Below are 10,372 nucleotides of genomic sequence, written 5' to 3'. Positions count from 1 at the left end.
TGGGGAGACTGCTCGCTGCCAAAGGGGGATTGTCTGTCTGGTGCCCTGTGCCTGGTGGGACACGGAGATGATGGGAAGTTCTGCTTCACTAGAGGGCCTCAGCAGATTACTTCCTCTGAACACTCTTGGCAGGTTGTACCCCCAAATGTTCCCCCCCTTGCACTGCAGCTTGCTTGCCTGGGGTGTTTCTCCCTGCTGCCCTTCACTTATTTCTTGCACAGCCCTCAGCTGCCAGCTCCTGTTTCCAGATGTTTCCCTCTGCTTTTCATCCTGCCTGGCTGCTCTCCTCAAAATGTTGGGGTCCAAATACCCCACTGTCAGTGCCTCATGGCTGTCCCAGGATCTGCGTGGGGGGCGCGACAGCCCGTTTGTACCATCCCATAAAGTGCTCTCGGCTGCCTGGAGGAAAGGAAGATGCAGGCTGGTGTGAGCCCAGCCTCTGCTTTACAATCTCTTTCCTGCCACTATAAATAACCTCGGCGAGAGTCACTTCAAAGGGAAGGGCTGGCGGCGCAGAGGTGGTTTGGGGACCGAGCAGGACAGGGGCGTCCCACTGCCCGATCCCACCCCGGCGCTTTGCATAAATAAATAAATCATGCAGCAAGGGGAGAGGTGGAGAGAGAGGGCGAGCAGAGGAGGTTACTTTGGGAAGCCGCGCAGCTCGCTCATCCCAGCCCCGTAGTTCGGAGGGAGTGTGTCATGTTACAGGGGAGCCACGATCAGTCAGAGCACAACGTCGCCGGAGCAGCTGAGAATTACCTCTCTCTAATGGGGACTTTCATGTGCGAGCTCCTTGCCAGTCTGCGAAGGAACTGAAACTGACAGCTTAGAAAGAATCAAAAACCTACCAGCGAACCAAAAGACTGAAATAGAAGGAAAAAAAACAGGAGGGAAAAAAAAAATCTTGATCAGATTATTTTTCCCCCCTCGCATTCTTTGCTGCAGTTGGATCCCTTTTTTCTGCACCCCTTTTATGTGTGTGTGGTTTGTTTTTATTTTTTAAAGACACCCCCCACCCCATCCACTTTTGTCATTATTGCTGTCACTTCTGATTTGCTGGCACTGGGATTCCCTTCGACGTTCTTTTTCTATGCCTTCTGGATTGTGCGTCTTGGAGTAGGAGTGAAGCTTTATTTATTCTATTTATTTATTTATTGTTTCTCAGGACAGGGAGGGAATGTTGGAGGAGAAGAGCTGGAAAGGAGTCGACGAAGCAGCTTTTGACAGGGGGTGTGTGGCTCCCCCCAGGAGTGGCGATGGGGAGAGATGCTGCCGCCTCCCTCTCCTGCTGGGCTCGGGGCTGCCTGGCGTGTCCCTGCTCTCTCTGGTGCTGAGCCTCCTGCTGTACTTTCGGACCTCCGATCTGCAGTCCCGGGTGTCCCACTTGGAAGCAGACAGACCCACGCAGCTCCCTGCCTGGCTCTCAGCAGACCAAATGGAGACAGCTATTTTGGGAAGAGTTGACCAACTGCTCAATGAGGTCAGTGTTCTTTAGTTTTGCATGTATAGTTTGTAGTATTATAGGTTTTAGGCATATGCACGCTTGCATAGTCACATCATCCATTTTTTTCCTTTTCCTTAGAATCTTTGCATGAATGATGCTGCTGCTAGGTTGAATTCCCTGTTCCTTCAGGTCCCTCCCACCTCTCAAACTTGCTTGGCGTTTACTTCTCTCTTCTCAGCCCATGCTGTAGCTGTAGCCTGCACTTTGCAAAGAGGAAAGCCTCAACCCTGATCCTGCTGGGGAGGCAAAAATCTCTAGCCCTTCTCTTCAGGAGTCTTGCATGCTGAAAGAGTTAGAATTAGAGGTTAAACCTGGGGATTCAGCATGGGTTTGAGCCCCGGAAGGGGACAGGTGTAAGGCATGTCACAGCCAACATGGCTATGGGAAGAGGTAATTGCAAACACACCAATGTTGTGATGGGCTGGCATTGCTGCTGCACCAGCCCTGACCCCTTTCACAGCTCCTGGCTCAGGAAAATGAGACACACTGGTGTTGCCAGGATGGTTTCTGCTACTGCCAGGGCATCAATATAGAGCATATGGCTATGTTATACTCACTTGAGTCCCATCCAGACTCCACTGGACCCTGTTCCTCCTCTGGTGATGGGGGAATGCTGCTACTGGCTTCAGCAGGTCAATAAAGAGGGCTCAAAAGCGCAGATTGTTGTTGCTGACACTAAAAGGTGTTGCTGTGTTGATGCTACTGTGGGCTGTCTGTATTCCTCTACTCTGACTGCGATGAGTATTCCTTGCCTTGTTGGGCTTTGAAGTGGTGTTGACATGCGTCAGGGAGCAGATGGTGGCTCATGTTGCTGAACTCTCCAGACAGGTCCCCACTGGACTGTTCCCACAGCTCTAGGAGAGGCTTGGGGGTGAAATTCAGGGATGGAGCCATTTCCACCCAACTCTCCTTTTCTCTGTTTACTCTAGCTTTGGCTTGAGTCATGCTAGAGAGATCCCTAGGGCTAGCCCAAAAACTCTTTGTAGCTGGAAAAAAATCTCTTTTGGGCTGGTATTACCAGATGACGCGAGGAATGGGATGATCAGAGTGCTGACTACTGGGACCTGCCGCCAGGTCCCTGCTGCCTGGCACCAGGGGTGACCTGGACCCCCTCCTGCTTTCTAGGAGCAGTGAAAGTCTGCGGTGAGGAGTCTAAACCTACAGCTGTCAGGCTCCGCTTCTGTTTATGGGTCTTGTGAGAGCAGTCCCTGGATCTGCTGGGGTGTGCAGCCAAAAGCTGTGAACCTTGAGTTAGCAAACACTGCAGGAGCTGAAGGATACGGTTTTGAGTTGCTTCTTTGGATGAGGAATAAGGGAAAGACAGGGTCCATGGGGCAATATCCTACTTTAAAAAGGGGTTTGGGGAGGCAGAAGTATTGCGAGTGATTGGATCTGTGCCCTGTGGTTGCACTCTCAGGCAAGGACTCTTTCCCTGCCACCAGGCAGGGGATAGTGCAGCAATCCCTCTGTTGCTGCTGGCATAATATCTGCTGTGAAGTCGAAGTTTATCTCTACCGAGATTTGAGAAGTGCCTCCCAGGAATGGTGCCTGGGGCCGGATGGCCCTGTGTCCTGCTGGCTCTGCTGGCTGCGACACCTTTCCACCTTTTTATAGCTCAGCTTAGCGAGGAAATTGGGGTCTCATGATGCCCATGTGCCCAGCAGCACCCCTGTTTCCGGAGCAGCTCCTCCTGTGCTCCTAGGGGTGGCCACAGTCCCCACTGCAGCCAGTGTGTGGGGAACAGCTGTAGGACAGGAATGACTGCTTGAGGGGCCAGCACTTGCTCTGAGTACTGCCAGGGTTACCAGCTTCATCCTGAGCCACAGCTTCAAAAAGAGCTTGGAGAAAAGTGCTGGAGACTGTGGAGGAGAAAGGGTGCCTGGCCCACGTCTCCTGTCCCTTTATACCTGTGAAGGTCTGATGCCCATGGGGGAGGTGGGCTCTGTCCCCCAGGGAGGACACCCTTTGCAGCTGTGCTGCCCACTTCTGATAAGCATTTAAACCTTCGACCTCCACACTCAGCCAGAAGCACTGGCATGACCCAGGCAGTTCGAGCTCTAGGACAAGGGGCTGCTGGTGGACAGATGGTGGGTTGCCCTATGAGGCTTTTGATTAGAAAAGAAAAATTCCGGTTCTCCTTTTCATTATGTCTGAAGTGGGGCACAGGACTGACTGATGAGGGGCAAGGATGGAGAAAAACAGGGTAGGTAAAGGGACCAGGGAAAGGATGGGAGAAAAAAAGTAAGGAAAGCAAAATAAGTTGTGCTGACCATGAGTTGGGGAGAGGGGCTGCAGATGGGTTTGCTGTGATGGACATGAAAGTGGGATGTTCATCTCGCCCTGCTCAGACCCTTGCCGCCTCTCATTGCCACATCCTCACCATTTCCTGGTGTTTCAACCTTAATGGGTTTAACAGCTGCCAGCTCACTGTTATCCATCACAAAATAAAATAGCAAAGCTTTAAAGGAACCCCAGCTTTAGAAAAAACTGATCAGAGGTGGGAGAGAAGGCACAGCACAGGAGCACATTTCTAGCTCTGGTGGCTGTGAAGATGAGCTAGAGGGGTATAACTAAGTAGTCTGAGAGGGCTGATAGAGGAGATCTAAGGTTATGCTCAAAACCTGTACTGCTCTGAGCTGGAGTGTGTAATGCCCTCCATTCTGGGCCATGACTGTGCCCAGGTGTGCCCTAGGTGTTCCCAAGGATCAGCAAGGGACACCATACAGATTGCACTGAAAAGTGCATATTGCCAAAGTCCTTTTAGAGGCCTTTCTTCTAGATATGGAAAAATAAAGCAAAGTGGCAGGGAGAGAAGCTGGGGTGGTTTGCTTAAGATGTTAATTTTAAGGCAGCTGGTGGGGATGTTTTCTCCATCTCGGAGCCTGGTTTTCGAGCACAGCCACCAGCTGGCTGTGGCAGAGTTTCCATCTCAGCTCAGGAGGAGCGAGGAGAGGGCGGCAGATGCTTTCCCAGAAGCAGCCTGACCAGGGCTTCATTTGCTACTGTGTAAACCTCTGCCTGGTGTAGGCGAATACCACAAGGGAATTTTCTACCAGACTCAAATTGACTAGGTTTTCTTGTAAAAACATCTGTGCAGAATGGGCTAGAAACAGGTAGTACAGGGAGAACTTTAACTCCATGTAGGAATTTGAATTCCTCTGCATTTATGAGACGTCATAAAATCATACAAGGAGCACAAATAAGCTCACTACTGGCATTTGCAAGAGAGGCAAATCTTTCCAAAGGAGAAAACAAAGTCCTTTCCCATGCTGGGGAGCACTTGGTGCTATTTCACTTGCCAAAAGCTCATCAGGGTGGAGAATGGGATGGATTCAGAGCTGTTGCTAGAAAAAGAAATCCCAGAATTTGTGAATTTGTAGAGATAGAAATGTGTACGTGTGATGCAGCAGCAGGTAATCCTGTGCACCCTGGGGGAAGATCAGCTGCCCCTCAGCCTTCTTAGGGGCTTGTATTGAAGGTGTTTGTTGTACTTTTAGTGATTCTGAAGGGGTTCAGGAATCTGCCTGTGAATGGGGAGGGAGCACTGATCCTCATTGCTTTCTCAATAGTCTAATTTCTCTGGAACTCTTTCCTTACTTGTGCAAGTAAAGGAGGGACACTAGAAAACTCTTTCCCTCCTGACTTGAAGTGTTTTTCTCCCCTTCTTTTATTCCAAATCTCAAAGCACACTGCTTTGTTTCCCAGGGTCTGTAACCTTGCTCTAAGCATCCCCTGCCCACATCTTTAGCTTAGCGTTCTTTGCTCCACAGTCGGGGGATCTATTTTTTTTTTTCTTTCAGCTTCTCTGGTAGCTAAGTTCTATTTCCTTTCAGCTGCTTGTAATCCTTGTACCTAGGTGGTGTTATTTCCAAGCTTTTTGCTCCACCTGGGAGGACTCACTGCTCACTTTTGCTTTGTGCCATATGGTCCCATGATCCTAGGACCTGGGCCTTTAAGAAAAAATGGGGAAATTAGAGGTAAAACAATAAGAGTTAACAACCCACCCCTGAAATCCTCCTGATGGTTGTAATAGATTATCTATTTAAAATGTGTTTCTCTTAGCGGTTGGAGATAGTGGTGGGAAATGATTTCGCCTCCCCGGGTGACTGCAAACAACTGGGGATGCTAAAGAGCTATTAATCTGCCCCCTTTGAAGAAGTGCCCTCCCTCTCACCTAATCTCAAGTGCCCATCCAAAATAGACAGGCACTTGCAAGGTTTAGGAGAGTGCAGCCATGGTCCTTTAATGTCAGAAGTGATCTTGCTGTCACTGCTCTGTCCACCCGTGTCAGCCCTGTCCTGTCACGCTTGTGGTGAATTAACAAAACCCATGGGAAAAGCCTGTGCTGACTTTACTGCCCATTCCCAGCAAGTGTTTCTGCATGACCTCCTGGCCTTGCCGTCTTGCAGATGGGATTTTCCCTTTCCTCGCACTCAGCAATGTGCCATGGCTCCCTGAATCCACAGAGGTGCAGGTGGGGGCGATCAGCTGTGGCTCCAGCGCTGGCAAAGGATTTCTTTAGCCACTTGTCGTGGTGTAGGGGGAAGATGCAGCTGTTATGTCACTGGATAACGTGACAGATGAGAGCAGGCTCTGCTAACAAAGCAATCCCCTCCATAGGAACTGTTTTCAACCTTTCTGGAAGGCAGCCTGTTGCTGCTCTTGATGTTACAAGCTCCAGGTATCCCCCAGATGAAAATGCAGATCCCAGGAAAGAGATTGCTAACACTAGATTTCCAGAACCCACCTCCTTTTAAGATTTCCTCACAGAAACCAATCTTGCCCTAAAATTGAATGGTTTTCTGTTGCTTGGGAGTGAAAGTTTTCTCTTGGAAATAACATTTTTAGAGGGATGTACATTTGGTTTGCTCTCCTGAACAAAGCCAGCTTCTTGTGTTGGACCAGGCAATATTTTGCACAGTGGAAATGAGGGAAGCAGAAAAGGCTGGGGGGTTTGTTTTGTTTTGCCATCTCCACCCAAAGTTGAACTGAGGTCTCCAAGAGCCAAGGATTTTTTCTGTGGCAGTGTTTGTTTAATAGACTGTGCAGGGGAATGAACACCAGGTGCTCCTAAATCCCTGGTAGGTTGTGCCTGCCGCTAAAGGGGAGCAGTCCCACGGCACCACTGCCCTTTGCACTCCCCAGGGATGTGCAGAGCTCTTGGGCTTGAGGGAAACACGAGGGATGGGGCAGAATGTCCAAATGCTGGTAAGTGTGTGATGGCTGCCTGCTCATGGTGCACAGGGCTGTGCTCCAGCCTGCCCAGCAGCACCCGTACCTCCCTCCCAGGGGCCCCTGGCCTTGAGAAGGCTATTTCAGTTGTTCCAGGTCTTTCCACTACCTTGACCCTGCAGATAAAGCCTCAGGGAAATGTTATCAGCCCTATTCCGTTCCCAGTCATGCTCTAGTCCTGCTGGGTCATCACTTCCCTGTCCAGTTATGCTGCTCCTCTCTTTGTAAGCCTGCACAGCAACCCAGCCAAGGCTTCTTGCAGCACAGCCTAACTTGGCCATTCCCCCCCTACAGTCCCTCCAGTGTCTCTGCACTTGGTGGGGCAGGGATCTCTTCCATGTTTCCTTGCAGATCTCTGTCCTGTAAAGGTCCCTGTTGCATGCAGGGTGTTTGGACCCTTGTTGGCTTGGCAGTGGCTTTCTGCTCCTGCCATTGCACACCATCATCCCTTCCTTGTCTAAGCCTGATTCGCAAACATGGGAGCACCACCCAAATGTGGCAGTCTGGCGTTGGAGATGTTTTGGTTGGCACATTTCTGGATGGGAATGGGGCTGTGTGTGTCCACACACCAGTGAGTATCCAAATAAAGGCTCTGCTGTCCTGCTTGTGCTCATGTTTGACCACTAGCAGTTAGAAGCCAGGCAGTGCTGCAGAGCAGAGCTGTGCCATCTGGGGTGGCAGCAGCATGGGAACGTGCCCAGATGCAGAAATTCGCATATCTGTGCTTTTAGCTGAGAAGGTAAACATCGATGAAATGCTCTATGGGAACTGCCAATTTTCCTTGCCTAAAACCCTCTCCTCACCATGCTATCAAGTCAACTTGCTATCAAAACATTTCAATCTACCATGCAAAATAAAGCTCTGAAAATATTTAATTTCTAGTCGGTCACAACAACTGTTAGTCTTTTGACTTGCAATGAGGAAGCCAGTCCTTTCAAAGTGAATAAATGGAAATATTCCAGCCAATTTTGGCTTCCTTCATCCCAGGCGGAAAAAAGTTGATTTACTTTTATCCTCTCTAAAAGAATTTTTCCCCAAACTGATAGAAGGAAGATGCTCAATTACTTGTGAAAATAAAGCAATTTCTATATGATCTTGGGCAGGGCTTGTCTTCTGATAAGGCTATTTCTTTTGAAATATTGGCCCACTTGTGAGGAAGTTCAAAAAACAGGAAGGCTCAGTGGGGATGGGAAGCTGGGCTTGCAGGTAAGGAGGGAAGAGAGAGTGACTCCAGAGCTTAGGAACCCCAGCAGCTCAGTGTTTTCAAATATTTAACCAAGTGTGGTTCGCAGGCATTAATGAATAACCTATTTGGATTGATTTGCATTTTCTTCACTAAATTACGGTTATTTTGCAAAGTCTGTGAGGGGTGGTGGGGACGCTACCCCTGAAGTGCATTTTGCTCAGGACATGGGTTAATTTTGTTGACATTCTCAGCGAGGGAAGATGCACTGACCTCAGGTGGACTTTATTTGCCCTTCAAGAGATATACAGATGGGCCCAGAGAGCAGGAGACTGGCATGCTGGCACCATTAGAAATCCAAACTCATGTATGAAATGATCATTCTGACAAAATTCCACCTTGTGGAAGCTCTTGACAGGTTTTTTGTGTTCTGCCCTTGGGGGGAAAATTAAGTTTCACAGCATCTGAAGATTTCAGGGGATACTGTTGCTGTTTGCATCTTCAGCCATAATCTTCAGTTCATCTTCAGCCATAATCTTGCAGTGAGACCCTTCTGTCTATCCAGGTGTTTCCAAGAACATAAGGAATGTGCTGCAGGGTGGAAAAAGACCTGCTTCAGATCTTCATTTTCTGCCCACTGAGTGGGTCTCCTGAGAAATACGGCTTTGTCACGAGGACACTGTCACCAATTTATTTGCCACTGCTGGCTCTTGGTTTTGTAATGCCTGTCAGGAGGACCACATTTGGAGGCCATTACGAAACTCCCTCAGCCTGCTTTCAATCAAACCCTGCATTTCTAGTTAGGGGCTATGAACTTTATTGCCTTTCTTCGTTCCCAAACTGTTCTGCCCTGTCTCTTCCATCTCTACTTGTGCAGCATCCCCTCCCAGTTCCACTTTTTCAAGAATTTGAGGCTTTGGTTTCAATGGTACAAATTAATCCTTTTTCTGTTTTTCCTCTCTTGGCAGAAATTAAAGTTCCACTTGCCAAGACATCGAGAAGTTCGAGACACATACCAGCGATGCAACTGCCCGGCAGGTAGGGATCCACAGCCGGCACTGTGGAAGATGACAAGAACTTTTATGTCTACATCTCATGGAAGGATTTTTTAATGCAGTCTCCTGTGTGAATGCAAAGTTGTGTGTACTTGCATAATAGTTTGCTCGAGGTATAGGAAATTGATGTGGAGATGTGAGCAAGTTTGGTATGTGCATAGGTGCCAACACTTGAGAGGAACAACAGGAAAAGTGCTAGACATCCAGGTGGATGTCTAGGTAGCCAACAGAGAAGGACACATCTGGAGAGCCAATGTTTCCACTGATTTTAGATACCAGTTTTGAAGTGGTCAGAGGTCTCGAGAAGTGCATCTTTCTTGGCTGATTTTGGAAGGTTTGAGACATGTAGGCTAGATCCAACACCAAAGCTGAATTTTGGTGAGCCAAAATGCCTCTAGGGTGAGAAGATTTGAAGTCCTCGGTGTTCTACAACTATCTGAGGCATGATGCAGAATTAACAGCCTTCTGCTGGAAGCAGCCATTTATGAGGGGCTTGAATGAAGTGGTCACTTGAGGTCCCACTCATATAACATACAGAAATATTATGGGATTGCCTAATTGCATTATGGTTTTAATCATGTTAATATCAAAAGGCTTTTTGAGACACATCTTCTGAAGTGGTTTCAATACAATAAGTGACAAATTGCTATGGAAAAAACGTTTGTGAATGGTATTTCATTCCACGAGTATGAATCATTCAGCCTTTCTCATTGTCTTTTGATGCATTTGACTAGAAAAAAAGAGAGAAGTTCCAGCTACCACTCATATCCAAAGTTGAAGTTCTGGGAGAATTTGAATCTGTATATTCAAACTGGGTGACTGAAACTTGTTTTGCAAAGAAGGTGGCAGGGAAAGTTATGTCTGGATGAGCACATGAAAGTAGCATTTCCATTTTCAGTTGTTTCCCCTTTGGCTCTCCTTCATGTCCAGTGTGACAGTATCTGGCAGTGAGCTTAGCAAAAGGTATTTAAATGTGGTCAGCAGTTGGGATAAGAGTGGATAAAATTACAGAGGGGTTGTCTTTGCTGTAGGTAAGGTCTCAAAATCATTGTATTTAGACTTGTACAGACATAGTCTCTTGCCAGACTAAAATGACTTTGCAGCACAGCAGCTTGTAAAAGCAAGAGTTAAAGTTCTACAGGTTTGTAGTGGAAAAGAACTAAAATCCAGGATCCAGAACTGTAAAACATTGGAAAAAGCCTGATTTGACTAGTCCAGATCAGGAGTCTTGGACTTTCTTTTTAATCCCAGAAAGAAACAATGGGAGCAATTTTGGTTTACATTTAAAAGATGGTACAAATGAAACATTTTCCAAGTATCGTTTCTCAAAATAACAGATCAAAACTGAGTTCAACTGATTTTAAATACCAACATTTTCCCTTCAGTGGGAGCACAAAT

At 47.8% G+C, this 10,372-nt stretch overlaps 1 protein-coding gene across 3 annotated transcripts in view; it reads left to right on the top strand.

Moving 5' to 3' along the window:
* Positions 1–332: 332 nt before the first annotated feature.
* Positions 333–10,372, top strand: part of LOC146766991 (collagen alpha-1(XIII) chain-like) — a 28,314-nt gene continuing 18,274 nt past the window's right edge. For 2 of the 3 annotated variants that reach the window (XM_085583806.1, XM_085583805.1), the window contains exons 1-2: positions 333–1,480; positions 8,888–8,957. In XM_085583806.1, the coding sequence (XP_085439932.1) occupies positions 1,178–1,480; positions 8,888–8,957 (373 nt within the window). In that variant the 5' untranslated portion in view covers positions 333–1,177. The remainder of the gene's footprint in view (positions 1,481–8,887; positions 8,958–10,372) is intronic. The other variant, XM_085583807.1, reaches the window with a different exon arrangement.

This window comes from Lonchura striata, chromosome 6, assembly GCF_050655825.1.
Source record: "Lonchura striata isolate lonStrDom1 chromosome 6, ASM5065582v1, whole genome shotgun sequence".
NCBI classification, from domain to species: Eukaryota; Metazoa; Chordata; class Aves; order Passeriformes; family Estrildidae; genus Lonchura; species Lonchura striata.
Note: the sequence above shows the minus strand (reverse complement) of the source record. Positions and strands in the feature narration are given on the sequence as shown.